Consider the following 20,051-nt stretch of genomic DNA (forward strand, 5'->3'; position numbering starts at 1 on the left):
GCAGACTAAACTCTTTGTTCCTTTAAAAACCTGCTGCATGTAAAATATTGCGTGGTATAGCTTGGAAAATAAATAAATATGACTCAGGATGTCAACATGATGTTTGTTTCCAACCTAAGGGCTGTTTTCCTAAAGAAATGAAATCTGCTTGGTGTTTTGTTTCCTTGCCACAATACTAACGAGTATCACTGGTATGGTCCCGGCCCTAGTGAAAACACTGAATCCTACTCATTTTGATTCCTTCTCCTTTGTTTGGAGCCGATTTCGCCATCGGCCAGAGCGGGGCACCTGGCTCACACCAAAACGAATGCAATCACTTTTCACCCGGTTCAAACTCCTGTCACCGGGTAACCCTGGCCAGATAACGGATCCCTGTTATTTCATCGCCCCCAACGCTGTCAAAGGATCACGGCCGTTTGAGACGGAATAGCCCAAGCTATACGGATCGACCAACTATGATTTGCACGCCCTGCCGAAGGACACAATCATGGGGTGAGTATACCGGTAGCTAGACCATAGACTGCTGGTTATGTATGTTTTGATAATCATTATCACCATCATCGCTAGCATAGCTGACGTTAGCTAGCTACCTAACTACCTACTTAACGAGCTTTGCTAGCTAACTACCTAACTAGCTAGCTGGCTAACGTTAGCCTACCTCAATACTACTCAGATGTTGTCTTGGAAACATGTTAACATTTCAAAAGAAGGAAAATAATTAGTAGGAAACGTTTTGTCATGGTTGTGACGTCCCCAGATTGACTTTCGATGCAGTATAACTTTAGCCAGCTAACTAAGATTGAGGGGACCGCCGTATTTTACCTAGTTAACGTTAGCATTGCTAGCTATTTTTGACTAACTTCGCTAGTTACAGTAATGGCAACATTGCCATCTCTCTAAAGTAAATTTGACAACATCGTAATATGGCAAAGTTGTTTCCTGCTAATTATTTGCCTACTTTAGCAATGTTATCGTATTTCCATGCCACTCTTAGTGTAATTTAGACAAAACAGTCACATTAGCCTCCGAGGTGCAACCTAGGGGTGAGCGGAGGACTCGGACAAAACAAGTATTGTAAACGGAAATGGGCCATTTTCTGGATACGATTATATGATTGGAGTCATGTGGGAGGTTCTATGTGCTCTAAATAACTTAACTGGCTAGTTTGCCTGTCTGTAAAGAGAAGGGCGGGTTGTACGTTGATCCTCCTGCTCTGATTGGATAGAGTGAAGCCGTATTCTCTGTCCACATAATTTCACCGATCACTTTTCCTCAAATGTTTTCAGTATGATCACTTAGATTGCTGCTGCCTGCTTGTATGATACATCACATGGCGAGGGTGTTTGCTATCAATCTGCATAATATCTAACAAGCGGGGCAAGGGTAGGGAAAGAAGATGAGATGCTGACTGACAGACAATTTGGCTGCCGCTGTAAATTGAGGACACACACACCCCTCCGCACGCTGCTCCTAATCTGCAGTTTTTTTGCAGGGAGGTATTTTGCCAAAATCTATTTAGGCATATTTAAAACACTTCAGTATTTATAATCACGTGTGTCATCTGATCCGACTATCAATGTCCATGTCTGCACACCCCTAGTGCAACCCATGTCTAAATATTGGATGTCACAGTTGGTTCCATAGTGTAACGGCGTCACCGGCCTGAATCTAATCCAATCTGGAGCCAGTCAGTCTACACCTGTAAAGCACAGAATTAGCTTCCAAACCAGATTACGTTATTTCTCAAGCTACAGTATGTTTTATCATTGAGGGATGATGACAAATAGTTGACCCTGTTTTTCTGTTAGACAAAGTGCAGAGTTCTGTGCCAGACTGATCCCCTGGTCATGAACGGATACCGGGACCTACCAGAAGGAGCAACGGTGGGTATCATAATATGTCCAGCAATGTGACTGGAATGGTTTAGAATGATTTAATTCACTGTTAAATTGCGGTTTTCACAGCTTGTCAGGCAAGACCTCAGAATAAAGGTGTAATGTGACACAAAAGAACACACCATCATGAGGCATCTGATAGTGACCCGAGTTACTGCCTTGATGACGCAGACGGCTTCATCAACAACGACAGGTAACGTGTGTTATTTTACATTTTAAGTCATTTAGCAGACGCTCTTATCCAGAGCGACTTACAAATTGGATGTGAAAAGTTGTATTAAAAAAGACCCACCTTGATAAACTAGTAGGCTAATTCCCCAGCTAAGCAGATACAACTAGTATAGTCATTCTGGTTGTGAAGTACATTAGCAAAAAGCTTTGTCTTTGCTTTGAACAAAATTATATTTACGACTTGGCTGTCTAATACATCACCCTGTCACAGGCCCTACCAGTCAACACCACCTCATAAGACTGCCTGCTGCAGTTGTTAGAGAGATGTCCAGTTTGCAGCTGAACATGGAGAAGACCAGCAAGGGGGTCCTCGTCAGCACCATGCAGACATTCCTATGAATGGAACAGTCAGCCACATGTTGACGAGTATCCGGCCAGCAACCTTCACCTGTCAGCGACAACATCTTTCACTGTCTCATCATTTGTACAAATACAGAAGGTAACCCACTTCATTACTTTTGATACGTTTGATAACCCAATTGTGAAACATCAATTTTGTAAACTGACATTATTTGTTACTTATTTTCTACTTCTTAGATGCATATAATGTCCAGGGTATAACCTAGCCTGGGGGAACCAGCCTGATCACTGTGTTACCATATAATGTCCAGGGTATAACCTAGCCTGGGGGAACCAGCCTGATCACTGTGTTACCATATAATGTCCAGGGTATAACCTAGCCTGGTGGAACCAGCCTGATCACTGTGTTACCATATAATGTCCAGGGTATAACCTAGCCAGGTGGAACCAGCCTGATCACTGTGTTCCCATATAATGTCCAGGGTATAACCTAGCCTGGTGGAACCAGCCTGATCACTGTGTTACCATATAATGTCCAGGGTATAACCTAGCCTGGTGGAACCAGCCTGATCACTGTGTTCCCATATAATGTCCAGGGTATAACCTAGCCTGGTGGAACCAGCCTGATCACTGTGTTACCATATAATGTCCAGGGTATAACCTAGCCTGGGGGAACCAGAATTAGTTGGGTTTAGTCTGACCTGTTCAAACTTCAACATTGTACCTGTTTGTGTGTTCAGATATCACCTATCCTAACTGCCATTGGTAATAGAACAGTGACTATGTGTTCACAGAAACATGTATGGAGTCAGCACATGGAGACTTGCAAGATGATGTGATGAAGTCCAGACTGACAGACGGGCTTGATACTGATGTCTCTGAATGGAGAGAGACTTGGCACTCTGACAGACGGGCTTGATACTGATGTCTCTGAATGGAGAGAGACTTGGCACTCTGACAGACGGGCTTGATACTGATGTCTCTGACTGGAGAGAGACTTGGCACGCAGCATTAAAATTTTACTAGACAAAACTTTTACTTGTATTGTCTTTTTTTATATATTGAATTGAAATGGTATCAGTCAATATGGGGAGGGAGAAACCCTGTGTGTTCTGCACCAGGATCAGGAAACTCCTGTTTAATACGAGACACCACACAGGAAGGTATAACCACTCTGACATGTTACCAAGGTAACCCCATTACCACCACACAGGAAGGTATAACCACTCTGACGTGTTACCAAGGTAACCCCATTACCACCACACAGGAAGGTATGACCACTCTGACATGTTACCAAGGTAACCCCATTACCACCAGACAGGAAGGTATAACCACTCTGACATGTTACCAAGGTAACCCCATTACCACCAGACAGGAAGGTATAACCACTCTGACGTGTTGCCAAGGTTTTGCCATTATCACCAGACAGTATCTGTATCGGCTGGGAATGACAATGAAAGATGAAAGCTGCACGTTGTTATATTAACAGAACACTGCTTCTATGGTATCACAGTGCCTTCAGAACATTTTCACACCCCTTGACTTTTTCCATATATTTATTGTTACAGCCTGCATTTAAAATCTGTTAAATTGAGTTTTTTTTGTCGCTGGCCTATACACAATACCCCATAATGTCAAAGTGGAATTATGTTTTTAGACATTCTTTACAAATTAATTTAAAATGAAAAGCTGAAATTTCTTGAGTCAATAAGCATTCAACCCCTTTGTTACGGCAAGCCTAAATAAGTTCAGGAGTAAATATGTGCTTAACAAGTCACATAATAAGTTGCATGGACTCACTTGTGTGTGCAATAATAGTGTTTAACATGATTTTTAAGTGACTACCTCATCTCTGTACACCACAAATACAATTATCTGTAAGGTCCCTCAGTTGAGCAGTGAATTTTAAACAGATTCAACCACAAAGACCAGGGAGGTTTTCCAATGCCTCGCAAAGAAGGGTACCTATTGGTAGATGGGTAAAAATAAAAAGTAGACATTGAATATCCCTTTGATCATGGTGAAGTTAATAATTACACTTTGGATGGTGTATCAATACACCCAGTCACTACAAAGATGCAGGCGTCCTTCCTAACTCAGTTGCTGGAGAGGAAGGAAACCGCTCAGGGATTTTACAATGAGGCCAATGGTGACTTTAAAATAGAGTTTAATGGCTGTGATAGGAGAAAACTGAGTTACTCCACAATACTAACCTAAATGACAGAGTGAAAAGATGGAGGCCTGTACATGATAAAAATATTCCAAAACATGAATCCTGTTTGCAATAAAAGGCACTAAAGTAAAACTGCATAAAATCTGGCAAAGAAGTGAATTTTGTCCTGAATACAAAAGCATAATGTTTGGGGCAAACACAACACAACACATCACTGAGTACCACTCTCCATATTTTCAAGCATGGTGATGGCTGCATCATGTTATGGGTATGCTTGTCATCGGCAAGGACTAGGGAGTTGTTTAGAATAAGAAGAAACGGAATAGAGCTAAGCACAGGCAAAATCCCAGAGGAAAACCTGGTTCAGTCTGCTTTCCAACAGACACTGGGAGACAAATTCACCTTTCAGCAGGACAATAACCTAAAACACAAGGCCAAATATACACTGGAGTTGCTTACCAAGATGACATTGAGTGTTCCTGAGTGGCCTAGTTTCAGTTTTGGTGTAAATCGGCTTGAAAATCTATGGCAAGACTTGAAAATGGCTGTCTAGCAATGATCAACAACCAACTTGACAGAGCTTGAAGAATTTTAAAAAGAATAATGTGCAAATATTGTACAATCTAGGTGTGCAAAGCTTTTAGAGACTTTTTGAGTGATTCTGACATGTATTGACTCAGGGGTGTGACTACCTATGTAAATTAAATATTTCTGTATTTCATTTTCACATACATCTGTCTGCCTGTAGTTATTGAACTCAACCTGCAGGAGATTTGTTTGTTGTGATTGGGGAAACAGATGGGTGTCTTGGTGGTGTCACGGCTGCCAGCGTTTCTTGAGGAGCAAGCCAAAATACGAAGCCAAATCAGCAGTTCCCCTTTAATGTATTTCTCTGTTGTTTCAGCTGTGCTTTATTATATACAGTGGCTTGCGAAAATATTCACCCCCGTTGGCATTTTTCCTATTTTGTTGCCTTACAACCTGGAATTAAAATGGATATTTTTGGGAGTTTGTATCATTTGATTTACACAACATGCCTACCACTTTGAAGATGCAAAATATGTTTTATTGTGAAACAAACAAGAAATAAGCCAAAAAAAACTGAACTTGAGCATGCATAACTATTCACCCCCCCCAAAGTCAATACTTTGTAGACCCACCTTTTGCAGCAAGTACAGCTGCAAGTCTCTTGGGGTATGTCTCTATAAGCCTGGCACATCTAGCCACTGGGATTTTTGCCCATTCTTCAAGGCAAAACTGCTCCAGCTCCTTCAAGTTGGATGGGTTCCGCTGGTGTACAGCAAACTTTAAGTCATACCACAGATTCTGAATTGGATTGAGGTCTGGGCTTTGACTAAGCCATTCCAAGACATTTAAATGTTTCCCCTTAAACCACTCAAGTGTTGCTTTAGCAGTATGCTTAGGGTCATTGTCCTGCTGGAAGGTGAACCTCCGTCCCAGTCTCAAATCTCTGGAAGACTGAAACAGGTTTCCCTCAAGAATTTCCCTGTATTTAGCTCCATACACCATTCCTTCAATTCTGACTAGTTTCCCAGTCCCTGCCGATGAAAAACATCCCCACAGCATGATGCTGCCACCACCATGCTTCACTGTGGGGATGGTGTTCTCTGGGTGATGAGAGGTGTTGGGTTTGCGCCAGACATAGCGTTTTCCTTGATGGACAAAAAGCTCAATTTTAGTCTTATCTGACCAGAGTACCTTCTTCCATATGTTTGGGGAGTCTCCCACATGCCTTTTGGCGAACACCAAACGTGTTTGCTTATTTTTTTCTTTAAGCATTGGCTTTTTTCTGGCCACTCTTCTGTAAAGCCCAGCTCTGGAGTGTACGGCTTAAAGTGGTCCTATGGACAGATACTCCAATCTCCGCTGTGGTGCTTTGCAGCTCCTTCAGGGTTATCTTTGGTCTCTTTGTTGCCTCTCTGATTAATGCCCTCCTTGCCTGGTCTGTGAGTTTTGGTGGGTTTGTTGTGGTGCCATATTCTTTCCATCTTTTAATAAGGGATTTAATGGTGCTCCGTGGGATGTTCAAAGTTTCTGATATTTTTTTATAACCCATCTCTGATCTGTACTTCTCCACAACTTTGTCCCTGACCTGTTTGGAGAGCTCCTTGGTCTTCATAGTGCCGCTTGCTTGGTGGTGCCCCTTGCTTAGTGGTGTTGCAGACTCTGGGGCCTTTCAGAACAGGTGTATATATACTGAGATCATGTGACAGATCATGTGACACTTAGATTGCACACAGGTGGACTTTATTTAACTAATTATGTAACTTATGAAGGTAATTGGTTGCACCAGATCTTATTTAGGGGCTTCATAGCAAAGGGGGTGAATACATATGCACCTACCACTTTTCCGTTATTTATTCTTTAGAATTTTTTGAAAAAAGTTATTTTTTTAAATTTCACTTCACCAATTTTGACTATTTTGTGTATGTCCATTACATTAAATCCAAATAAAAATCCATTAAAATTACAGTTTGTAATGCAACAAAATAACCCTAACCTTGTGGTGTCTTTTATAAATATAAATAAATATGCCATTTAGCAGACGCTTTTATCCAAAGCGACTTACAGTCATGCGTGCACACATTTTTTTTTGTGTATGGGTGGTCCCGGGGGTGGTCCCGAACCCACTACCTTGGCGTTACAAGCGCCGTGCTCTACCAGCTGAGCTACAGAGGACCAGAGTGCCTTTTGCAAGGCACTCTAGCCTGTGTATTTCTCTGTGTGTTTCAGTTGTGTTATATTATATAGCCTGTGTATTTCTCTGTGTGTTTCAGCTGTGTTGGTGTGGATGAGGATGAGGCTCCAGATATTGACATCTACCACTGTCCCAACTGCGAGAAGACAGATGGAAAATCCACCAGTAAGTCTTTCTGTCTGTCTCTCTGGCGTTACCTACTGCAGCCTGTCATACCTGCAATCCTCCAGGCTGACACAACACAGGGTTTTATTCATTAGTGCAGAGCAAATAAAACAAGAGTTTCTTATTGGAGAAGTTCAGGAAGTCTTTCCCCATTCAGGTCCGTTTGGTTCGGACCCTGACCCTGTGGTGTCTAGTCAATAGGACCCTAACCCTGTTTTGTCTAGTCAATAGGACCCTAACCCTGTGGTGTCTAGTCAATAGGACCCTGATGATGTTATTTAGCTAGGACCCTAACCCTGTGGTGTCTAGTCAATAGGACCCTGATGATGTTATTTAGTTAGGACCCTAACCCTGTGGTGTCTAGTCAATAGGACCCTGATGATGTTATTTAGTTAGGGCCCTAACCCTGTGGTGTCTAGTCAATAGGACCCTGATGATGTTATTTAGTTAGGGCCCTAACCCTGTGGTGTCTAGTCAATAGGACCCTGACCCTGTGGTGTCTAGTCAATAGGACCCTGATGATGTTATTTAGCTAGGGCCCTAACCCTGTGGTGTCTAGTCAATAGGACCCTGACCCTGTGGTGTCTAGTCAATAGGACCCTGATGATGTTATTTAGTTAGGGCCCTAACCCTGTGGTGTCTAGTCAATAGGACCCTGATGATGTTATTTAGCTAGGGCCCTAACCCTGTGGTGTCTAGTCAATAGGACCCTGACCCTGTGGTGTCTAGTCAATAGGACCCTGATGATGTTATTTAGCTAGGACCCTAACCCTGTGGTGTCTAGTCAATAGGACCCTAACCCTGTGGTGTCTAGTCAATAGGACCCTGATGATGTTATTTAGTTAGGACCCTAACCCTGTGGTGTCTAGTCAATAGGACCCTGACCCTGTGGTGTCTAGTCAATAGGACCCTGATGATGTTATTTAGTTAGGGCCCTAACCCTGTGGTGTCTAGTCAATAGGACCCTGATGATGTTATTTAGCTAGGGCCCTAACCCTGTGGTGTCTAGTCAATAGGACCCTGACCCTGTGGTGTCTAGTCAATAGGACCCTGATGATGTTATTTAGCTAGGACCCTAACCCTGTGGTGTCTAGTCAATAGGACCCTAACCCTGTGGTGTCTAGTCAATAGGACCCTGATGATGTTATTTAGTTAGGACCCTAACCCTGTGGTGTCTAGTCAATAGGACCCTGATGATGTTATTTAGTTAGGACCCTAACCCTGTGGTGTCTAGTCAATAGGACCCTGATTATGTTATTTAGTTAGGACCCTAACCCTGTGGTGTCTAGTCAATAGGACCCTGCTGATGTTATTTAGTTAGGGCCCTAACCCTGTGGTGTCTAGTCAATAGGACCCTGATGATGTTATTTAGTTAGGACCCTAACCCTGTGGTGTCTAGTCAATAGGACCCTGACCCCGTGGTGTCTAGTCAATAGGACCCTAACCCTGTGGTGTCTAGTCAATAGGACCCTAACCCTGTGGTGTCTAGTCAATAGGACCCTGATGATGTTATTTAGCTAGGACCCTAACCCTGTGGTGTCTAGTCAATAGGACCCTAACCCTGTGGTGTCTAGTCAATAGGACCCTAACCCTGTGGTGTCTAGTCAATAGGACCCTGATGATGTTATTTAGTTAGGACCCTAACCCTGTGGTGTCTAGTCAATAGGACCCTGATGATGTTATTTAGTTAGGACCCTAACCCTAACCCTTTGGTGTCTAGTCAATAGGACCCTAACCCTGTGGTGTCTAGTCAATAGGACCCTAACCCTGTGGTGTCTAGTCAATAGGACCCTGATGATGTTATTTAGTTAGGGCCCTAACCCTGTGGTGTCTAGTCAATAGGACCCTGATGATGTTATTTAGTTAGGGCCCTAACCCTGTGGTGTCTAGTCAATAGGACCCTGATGATGTTATTTAGTTAGGGCCCTAACCCTGTGGTGTCTAGTCAATAGGACCCTGACCCTGTGGTGTCTAGTCAATAGGACCCTGATGATGTTATTTAGCTAGGGCCCTAACCCTGTGGTGTCTAGTCAATAGGACCCTGACCCTGTGGTGTCTAGTCAATAGGACCCTGATGATGTTATTTAGCTAGGACCCTAACCCTGTGGTGTCTAGTCAATAGGACCCTAACCCTGTGGTGTCTAGTCAATAGGACCCTGATGATGTTATTTAGTTAGGACCCTAACCCTGTGGTGTCTAGTCAATAGGACCCTGATGATGTTATTTAGTTAGGGCCCTAACCCTGTGGTGTCTAGTCAATAGGACCCTGATGATGTTATTTAGCTAGGGCCCTAACCCTGTGGTGTCTAGTCAATAGGACCCTGACCCTGTGGTGTCTAGTCAATAGGACCCTGATGATGTTATTTAGCTAGGACCCTAACCCTGTGGTGTCTAGTCAATAGGACCCTAACCCTGTGGTGTCTAGTCAATAGGACCCTGATGATGTTATTTAGTTAGGACCCTAACCCTGTGGTGTCTAGTCAATAGGACCCTGATGATGTTATTTAGTTAGGACCCTAACCCTGTGGTGTCTAGTCAATAGGACCCTGATTATGTTATTTAGTTAGGACCCTAACCCTGTGGTGTCTAGTCAATAGGACCCTGATGATGTTATTTAGTTAGGGCCCTAACCCTGTGGTGTCTAGTCAATAGGACCCTGATGATGTTATTTAGTTAAGACCCTAACCCTGTGGTGTCTAGTCAATAGGACCCTGACCCTGTGGTGTCTAGTCAATAGGACCCTAACCCTGTGGTGTCTAGTCAATAGGACCCTAACCCTGTGGTGTCTAGTCAATAGGACCCTGATGATGTTATTTAGCTAGGACCCTAACCCTGTGGTGTCTAGTCAATAGGACCCTAACCCTGTGGTGTCTAGTCAATAGGACCCTAACCCTGTGGTGTCTAGTCAATAGGACCCTGATGATGTTATTTAGTTAGGACCCTAACCCTGTGGTGTCTAGTCAATAGGACCCTGATGATGTTATTTAGTTAGGACCCTAACCCTGTGGTGTCTAGTCAATAGGACCCTGATGATGTTATTTAGTTAGGACCCTAACCCTGTGGTGTCTAGTCAATAGGACCCTGATGATGTTATTTAGTTAGGACCCTAACCCTTTGGTGTCTAGTCAATAGGGCCCTAACCCTGTGGTGTCTAGTCAATAGGACCCTGATGATGTTATTTAGCTAGGACCCTAACCCTGTGGTGTCTAGTCAATAGGACCCTGATGATGTTATTTAGTTAGGACCCTAACCCTAACCCTGTGGTGTCTAGTCAATAGGACCCTGATGATGTTATTTAGTTAGGACCCTAACCCTGTGGTGTCTAGTCAATAGGACCCTGATGATGTTATTTAGTTAGGACCCTAACCCTGTGGTGTCTAGTCAATAGGACCCTGATGATGTTATTTAGCTAGGACCCTAACCCTGTGGTGTCTAGTCAATAGGACCCTAACCCTGTGGTGTCTAGTCAATAGGACCCTAACCCTGTGGTGTCTAGTCAATAGGACCCTGATGATGTTATTTAGTTAGGACCCTAACCCTGTGGTGTCTAGTCAATAGGACCCTGATGATGTTATTTAGCTAGGACCCTAACCCTGTGGTGTCTAGTCAATAGGACCCTAACCCTGTGGTGTCTAGTCAATAGGACCCTGACCCTGTGGTGTCTAGTCAATAGGACCCTGATGATGTTATTTAGTTAGGGGCCCTAACCCTTTGGTGTCTAGTCAATAGGACCCTGATGATGTTATTTAGCTAGGACCCTAACCCTGTGGTGTCTAGTCAATAGGACCCTGATGATGTTATTTAGTTAGGACCCTAACCCTGTGGTGTCTAGTCAATAGGACCCTGATGATGTTATTTAGTTAGGACCCTAACCCTGTGGTGTCTAGTCAATAGGACCCTGATGATGTTATTTAGTTAGGACCCTAACCCTGTGGTGTCTAGTCAATAGGACCCTAACCCTGTGGTGTCTAGTCAATAGGACCCTAACCCTGTGGTGTCTAGTCAATAGGACCCTAACCCTGTGGTGTCTAGTCAATAGGACCCTGATGATGTTATTTAGCTAGGACCCTAACCCTGTGGTGTCTAGTCAATAGGACCCTGATGATGTTATTTAGTTAGGACCCTAACCCTGTGGTGTCTAGTCAATAGGACCCTGATGATGTTATTTAGCTAGGACCCTAACCCTGTGGTGTCTAGTCAATAGGACCCTGATGATGTTATTTAGTTAGGACCCTAACCCTGTGGTGTCTAGTCAATAGGACCCTGATGATGTTATTTAGTTAGGGCCCTAACCCTGTGGTGTCTAGTCAATAGGACCCTGATGATGTTATTTAGTTAGGACCCTAACCCTGTGGTGTCTAGTCAATAGGACCCTGATGATGTTATTTAGCTAGGACCCTAACCCTGTGGTGTCTAGTCAATAGGACCCTAACCCTAACCCTTTGGTGTCTAGTCAATAGGACCCTGATGATGTTATTTAGTTAGGACCCTAACCTTGTGGTGTCTAGTCAATAGGACCCTGATGATGTTATTTAGTTAGGACCCTAACCCTGTGGTGTCTAGTCAATAGGACCCTGATGATGTTATTTAGTTAGGACCCTAACCCTTTGGTGTCTGGTCAATAGGGCCCTAACCCTGTGGTGTCTAGTCAATAGGACCCTGATGATGTTATTTAGTTAGGACCCTAACCCTAACCCTGTGGTGTCTAGTCAATAGGACCCTGATGATGTTATTTAGTTAGGACCCTAACCCTGTGGTGTCTAGTCAATAGGACCCTGATGATGTTATTTAGTTAGGACCCTAACCCTGTGGTGTCTAGTCAATAGGACCCTGATGATGTTATTTAGCTAGGACCCTAACCCTGTGGTGTCTAGTCAATAGGACCCTAACCCTGTGGTGTCTAGTCAATAGGACCCTAACCCTGTGGTGTCTAGTCAATAGGACCCTGATGATGTTATTTAGTTAGGACCCTAACCCTGTGGTGTCTAGTCAATAGGACCCTGATGATGTTATTTAGCTAGGACCCTAACCCTGTGGTGTCTAGTCAATAGGACCCTAACCCTGTGGTGTCTAGTCAATAGGACCCTGACCCTGTGGTGTCTAGTCAATAGGACCCTGATGATGTTATTTAGTTAGGGCCCTAACCCTTTGGTGTCTAGTCAATAGGACCCTGATGATGTTATTTAGCTAGGACCCTAACCCTGTGGTGTCTAGTCAATAGGACCCTGATGATGTTATTTAGTTAGGACCCTAACCCTGTGGTGTCTAGTCAATAGGACCCTGATGATGTTATTTAGTTAGGACCCTAACCCTGTGGTGTCTAGTCAATAGGACCCTGATGATGTTATTTAGTTAGGACCCTAACCCTGTGGTGTCTAGTCAATAGGACCCTAACCCTGTGGTGTCTAGTCAATAGGACCCTAACCCTGTGGTGTCTAGTCAATAGGACCCTAACCCTGTGGTGTCTAGTCAATAGGACCCTGATGATGTTATTTAGCTAGGACCCTAACCCTGTGGTGTCTAGTCAATAGGACCCTGATGATGTTATTTAGTTAGGACCCTAACCCTGTGGTGTCTAGTCAATAGGACCCTGATGATGTTATTTAGCTAGGACCCTAACCCTGTGGTGTCTAGTCAATAGGACCCTGATGATGTTATTTAGTTAGGACCCTAACCCTGTGGTGTCTAGTCAATAGGACCCTGATGATGTTATTTAGTTAGGGCCCTAACCCTGTGGTGTCTAGTCAATAGGACCCTGATGATGTTATTTAGTTAGGACCCTAACCCTGTGGTGTCTAGTCAATAGGACCCTGATGATGTTATTTAGCTAGGACCCTAACCCTGTGGTGTCTAGTCAATAGGACCCTAACCCTAACCCTTTGGTGTCTAGTCAATAGGACCCTGATGATGTTATTTAGTTAGGGCCCTAACCCTGTGGTGTCTAGTCAATAGGACCCTGATGATGTTATTTAGTTAGGACCCTAACCCTGTGGTGTCTAGTCAATAGGACCCTGATGATGTTATTTAATTAGGCCTGTGGTGTCTAGTCAATAGGACCATAACCCTGTGGTGTCTAGTCAATAGGACCCTGATGATGTTATTTAGTTAGGACCCTAACCCTGTGGTGTCTAGTCAATAGGACCCTGATGATGTTATTTAGTTAGGACCCTAACCCTGTGGTGTCTAGTCAATAGGACCCTGATGATGTTATTTAGTTAGGACCCTAACCCTGTGGTGTCTAGTCAATAGGACCCTGATGATGTTATTTAGTTAGGGCCCTAACCCTGTGGTGTCTAGTCAATAGGACCCTAACCCTGTGGTGTCTAGTCAATAGGACCCTAACCCTGTGGTGTCTAGTCAATAGGACCCTGATGATGTTATTTAGTTAGGACCCTAACCCTGTGGTGTCTGGTCAATAGGACCCTGATGATGTTATTTAGTTAGGACCCTAACCCTTTGGTGTCTAGTCAATAGGACCCTGATGATGTTATTTAGCTAGGACCCTAACCCTGTGGTGTCTAGTCAATAGGACCCTGATGATGTTATTTAGTTAGGGCCCTAACCCTGTGGTGTCTAGTCAATAGGACCCTAACCCTGTGGTGTCTAATCAATAGGACCCTGATGATGTTATTTAGTTAGGACCCTAACCCTGTGGTGTCTAGTCAATAGGACCCTGATGATGTTATTTAGTTAGGACCCTGTGGTGTCTAGTCAATAGGACCCTGATTATGTTATTTAGTTAGGGCCCTAACCCTGTGGTGTCTAGTCAATAGGACCCTGATGATGTTATTTAGTTAGGGCCCTAACCCTTTGGTGTCTAGTCAATAGGACCCTGATGATGTTATTTAGCTAGGACCCTAACCCTGTGGTGTCTAGTCAATAGGACCCTAACCCTGTGGTGTCTAGTCAATAGGACCCTAACCCTGTGGTGTCTAGTCAATAGGACCCTAACCCTGTGGTGTCTAGTAAATAGGACCCTGATGATGTTATTTAGTTCGGACCCTAACCCTGTGGTGTCTAGTCAATAGGACCCTGATGATGTTATTTAGTTAGGACCCTAACCCTGTGGTGTCTAGTCAATAGGACCCTAACCCTGTGGTGTCTAGTCAATAGGACCCTAACCCTGTGGTGTCTAGTCAATAGGACCCTAACCCTGTGGTGTCTAGTCAATAGGACCCTGATGATGTTATTTAGCTAGGACCCTAACCCTGTGGTGTCTAGTCAATAGGACCCTGATGATGTTATTTAGTTAGGACCCTAACCCTGTGGTGTCTAGTCAATAAGACCCTGATGATGTTATTTAGTTAGGACCCTTAACCCTGTGGTGTCTGGTCAATAGGACCCTGATGATGTTATTTAGCTAGGACCCTAACCCTGTGGTGTCTAGTCAATAGGACCCTAACCCTTTGGTGTCTAGTCAATAGGACCCTGATGATGTTATTTAGTTAGGGCCCTAACCCTGTGGTGTCTAGTCAATAGGACCCTAACCCTGTGGTGTCTAGTCAATAGGACCCTAACCCTGTGGTGTCTAGTCAATAGGACCCTGATGATGTTATTTAGTTAGGGCCCTAACCCTGTGGTGTCTAGTCAATAGGACCCTGTTGATGTTATTTAGTTAGGACCCTAACCCTGTGGTGTCTAGTCAATAGGACCCTGATGATGTTATTTAGTTAGGACCCTAACCCTGTGGTGTCTAGTCAATAGGACCCTGATGATGTTATTTAGTTAGGACCCTAACCCTGTGGTGTCTAGTCAATAGGACCCTGTTGATGTTATTTAGTTAGGACCCTAACCCTGTGGTGTCTAGTCAATAGGACCCTGATGATGTTATTTAGTTAGGACCCTAACCCTGTGGTGTCTAGTCAATAGGACCCTGATGATGTTATTTAGTTAGGGCCCTAACCCTGTGGTGTCTAGTCAATAGGACCCTAACCCTGTGGTGTCTAGTCAATAGGACCCTGATGATGTTATTTAGTTAGGACCCTAACCCTGTGGTGTCTAGTCAATAGGACCCTAACCCTGTGGTGTCTAGTCAATAGGACCCTGATGATGTTTATTTAGCTAGGACCCTAACCCTGTGGTGTCTAGTCAATAGGACCCTAACCCTGTGGTGTCTAGTCAATAGGACCCTAACCCTGTAGTGTCTAGTCAATAGGACCCTGATGATGTTATTTAGTTAGGGCCCTAACCCTGTGGTGTCTAGTCAATAGGACCCTGATGATGTTATTTAGTTAGGGCCCTAACCCTGTGGTGTCTAGTCAATAGGACCCTAACCCTGTGGTGTCTAGTCAATAGGACCCTGATGATGTTATTTAGTTAGGACCCTAACCCTGTGGTGTCTAGTCAATAGGACCCTGATGATGTTATTTATTTAGGACCCTAACCCTGTGGTGTCTAGTCAATAGGACCCTGATGATGTTATTTAGTTCGGACCCTAACCCTGTGGTGTCTAGTCAATAGGACCCTGATGATGTTATTTAGCTAGGACCCTAACCCTGTGGTGTCTAGTCAATAGGACCCTGATGATGTTATTTAGTTAGGACCCTAACCCTGTGGTGTCTAGTCAATAGGACCCTAACCCTGTGGTGTCTAGTCAATAGGACCCTAACCCTGTGGTGTCTAGTCAATAGGACCCTGATGATGTTATTTAGTTAGGGCCCTAACCCTGTGGTGTCTAGTCAATAGGACCCTGATGATGTTATTTAGTTAGGACCCTAACCCTGTGGTGTCTGGTCAATAGGACCCTAACCCTGTGGTGTCTAGTCAATAGGACCCTGATGATGTTATTTAGTTAGGGCCCTAACCCTGTGGTGTCTAGTCAATAGGACCCTAACCCTGTGGTGTCTAGTCAATAGGACCCTGATTATGTTATTTAGTTAGGACCCTAACCCTGTGGTGTCTAGTCAATAGGACCCTGATGATGTTATTTAGTTAGGACCCTAACCCTGTGGTGTCTAGTCAATAGGACCCTGATGATGTTATTTAGTTCGGACCCTAACCCTGTGGTGTCTAGTCAATAGGACCCTGATGATGTTATTTAGCTAGGACCCTAACCCTGTGGTGTCTAGTCAATAGGACCCTGATGATGTTATTTAGTTAGGACCCTAACCCTGTGGTGTCTAGTCAATAGGACCCTAACCTTGTGGTGTCTAGTCAATAGGACCCTAACCCTGTGGTGTCTAGTCAATAGGACCCTGATGATGTTATTTAGTTAGGGCCCTAACCCTGTGGTGTCTAGTCAATAGGACCCTGATGATGTTATTTAGTTAGGACCCTAACCCTGTGGTGTCTGGTCAATAGGACCCTAACCCTGTGGTGTCTAGTCAATAGGACCCTGATGATGTTATTTAGTTAGGGCCCTAACCCTGTGGTGTCTAGTCAATAGGACCCTAACCCTGTGGTGTCTAGTCAATAGGACCCTGATGATGTTATTTAGTTAGGGCCCTAACCCTGTGGTGTCTGGTCAATAGGACCCTGATGATGTTATTTAGCTAGGACCCTAACCCTGTGGTGTCTAGTCAATAGGACCCTGATGATGTTATTTAGTTAGGGCCCTAACCCTGTGGTGTCTAGTCAATAGGACCCTGATGATGTTATTTAGTTAGGACCCTAACCCTAACCCTGTGGTGTCTAGTCAATAGGACCCTGATGATGTTATTTAGTTAGGGCCCTAACCCTGTGGTGTCTAGTCAATAGGACCCTGATGATGTTATTTAGCTAGGACCCTAACCCTTTGGTGTCTAGTCAATAGGACCCTGATGATGTTATTTAGTTAGGGCCCTAACCCTGTGGTGTCTAGTCAATAGGACCCTGATGACGTTATTTAGTTAGGACCCTAACCCTGTGGTGTCTAGTCAATAGGACCCTAACCCTGTGGTGTCTAGTCAATAGGACCCTGATGATGTTATTTAGCTAGGACCCTAACCCTGTGGTGTCTAGTCAATAGGACCCTGATGATGTTATTTAGTTCGGACCCTAACCCTGTGGTGTCTAGTCAATAGGACCCTGATGATGTTATTTAGTTAGGACCCTAACCCTGTGGTGTCTAGTCAATAGGACCCTAACCCTGTGGTGTCTAGTCAATAGGACCCTAACCCTGTGGTGTCTAGTCAATAGGACCCTGATGATGTTATTTAGTTAGGACCCTAACCCTGTGGTGTCTAGTCAATAGGACCCTGATGATGTTATTTAGCTAGGGCCCTAACCCTGTGGTGTCTAGTCAATAGGACCCTGATGATGTTATTTAGTTAGGGCCCTAACCCTGTGGTGTCTAGTCAATAGGACCCTGATGATGTTATTTAGTTAGGGCCCTAACCCTGTGGTGTCTAGTCAATAGGACCCTGATGATGTTATTTAGCTAGGACCCTAACCCTGTGGTGTCTAGTCAATAGGACCCTAACCCTGTGGTGTCTAGTCAATAGGACCCTGATGATGTTATTTAGTTAGGAGCCTAACCCTGTGGTGTCTAGTCAATAGGACCCTGATGATGTTATTTAGTTAGGACCCTAACCCTGTGGTGTCTAGTCAATAGGACCCTGATGATGTTATTTAGTTAGGGCCCTAACCCTGTGGTGTCTGGTCAATAGGACCCTAACCCTGTGGTGTCTAGTCAATAGGACCCTGATGATGTTATTTAGTTAGGGCCCTAACCCTGTGGTGTCTAGTCAATAGGACCCTAACCCTGTGGTGTCTAGTCAATAGGACCCTGATGATGTTATTTAGTTAGGACCCTAACCCTGTGGTGTCTAGTCAATAGGACCCTGATGATGTTATTTAGCTAGGACCCTAACCCTGTGGTGTCTAGTCAATAGGGCCCTAACCCTGTGGTGTCTAGTCAATAGGACCCTTATGATGTTATTTAGCTAGGACCCTAACCCTGTGGTGTCTAGTCAATAGGACCCTAACCCTGTGGTGTCTAGTCAATAGGACCCTGATGATGTTATTTAGCTAGGACCCTAACCCTGTGGTGTCTAGTCAATAGGACCCTGATGATGTTATTTAGTTAGGGCCCTAACCCTGTGGTGTCTGGTCAATAGGACCCTAACCCTGTGGTGTCTAGTCAATAGGACCCTGATGATGTTATTTAGTTAGGGCCCTAACCCTGTGGTGTCTAGTCAATAGGACTCTAACCCTGTGGTGTCTAGTCAATAGGACCCTAACCCTGTGGTGTCTAGTCAATAGGACCCTAACCCTGTGGTGTCTAGTCAATAGGACCCTAACCCTGTGGTGTCTAGTCAATAGGACCCTGATGATGTTATTTAGTTAGGACCCTAACCCTTTGGTGTCTAGTCAATAGGACCCTAACCCTGTGGTGTCTAGTCAATAGGACCCTAACCCTGTGGTGTCTGGTCAATAGGACCCTGATGATGTTATTTAGTTAGGACCCTAACCCTGTGGTGTCTAGTCAATAGGACCCTGATGATGTTATTTAGTTAGGACCCTAACCCTGTGGTGTCTAGTCAATAGGACCCTGATGATGTTATTTAGCTAGGACCCTAACCCTGCGGTGTCTAGTCAATAGGACCCTAACCCTGTGGTGTCTAGTCAATAGGACCCTAACCCTGTGGTGTCTAGTCAATAGGACCCTAACCCTGTGGTGTCTAGTCAATAGGACCCTGATGATGTTATTTAGCTAGGACCCTAACCCTGTGGTGTCTAGTCAATAGGACCCTAACCCTGTGGTGTCTAGTCAATAGGACCCTGATGATGTTATTTAGTTAGGGCCCTAACCCTGTGGTGTCTAGTCAATAGGACCCTAACCCTGTGGTGTCTAGTCAATAGGACCCTAACCCTGTGGTGTCTAGTCAATAGGACCCTGATGATGTTATTTAGTTAGGGGCCCTAACCCTGTGGTGTCTAGTCAATAGGACCCTAACCCTGTGGTGTCTAGTCAATAGGACCCTAACCCTGTGGTGTCTAGTCAATAGGACCCTGATGATGTTATTTAGTTAGGACCCTAACCCTGTGGTGTCTAGTCAATTGGACCCTAACCCTGTGGTGTCTAGTCAATAGGACCCTAACCCTGTGGTGTCTAGTCAATAGGACCCTGATGATGTTATTTAGCTAGGACCCTAACCCTGTGGTGTCTAGTCAATAGGACCCTAACCCTGTGGTGTCTAGTCAATAGGACCCTGATGATGTTATTTAGTTAGGACCCTAACCCTGTGGTGTCTAGTCAATAGGACCCTATTGATGTTATTTAGTTAGGACCCTAACCCTGTGGTGTCTAGTCAATAGGACCCTAACCCTGTGGTGTCTAGTCAATAGGACCCTAACCCTGTGGTGTCTAGTCAATAGGACCCTGATGATGTTATTTAGTTAGGGCCCTAACCCTGTGGTGTCTAGTCAATAGGACCCTGATGATGTTATTTAGTTAGGACCCTAACCCTAACCCTGTGGTGTCTAGTCAATAGGACCCTGATGATGTTATTTAGCTAGGACCCTAACCCTGTGGTGTCTAGTCAATAGGACCCTGATTATGTTATTTAGTTAGGGCCCTAACCCTGTGGTGTCTAGTCAATAGGACCCTGATGATGTTATTTAGCTAGGACCCTAACCCTGTGGTGTC

The 20,051-nt window shown here is 44.4% G+C and overlaps 1 protein-coding gene and 1 long non-coding RNA gene across 2 annotated transcripts in view; both read left to right on the forward strand.

The window, feature by feature from the left end:
• phf2 (PHD finger protein 2) overlaps window positions 1-20,051 on the forward strand; it is a 137,429-nt gene that overhangs the window by 14,084 nt on the left and 103,294 nt on the right. Inside the window, exon 2 of the mRNA XM_045223648.1 lies at window positions 7,398-7,483. Within this exon, the coding sequence (XP_045079583.1) occupies window positions 7,398-7,483 (86 nt within the window). The remainder of the gene's footprint in view (window positions 1-7,397; window positions 7,484-20,051) is intronic.
• LOC121577528 lies at window positions 197-3,258 on the forward strand. Its single transcript, XR_006002645.1, has 5 exons — window positions 197-492; window positions 1,809-1,883; window positions 1,965-2,088; window positions 2,338-2,565; window positions 3,221-3,258. It is a non-coding gene; the product is annotated as an uncharacterized LOC121577528 (long non-coding RNA).

Source organism: Coregonus clupeaformis, chromosome 12 (assembly GCF_020615455.1).
Source record: "Coregonus clupeaformis isolate EN_2021a chromosome 12, ASM2061545v1, whole genome shotgun sequence".
NCBI classification, from domain to species: domain Eukaryota; kingdom Metazoa; phylum Chordata; class Actinopteri; order Salmoniformes; family Salmonidae; genus Coregonus; species Coregonus clupeaformis.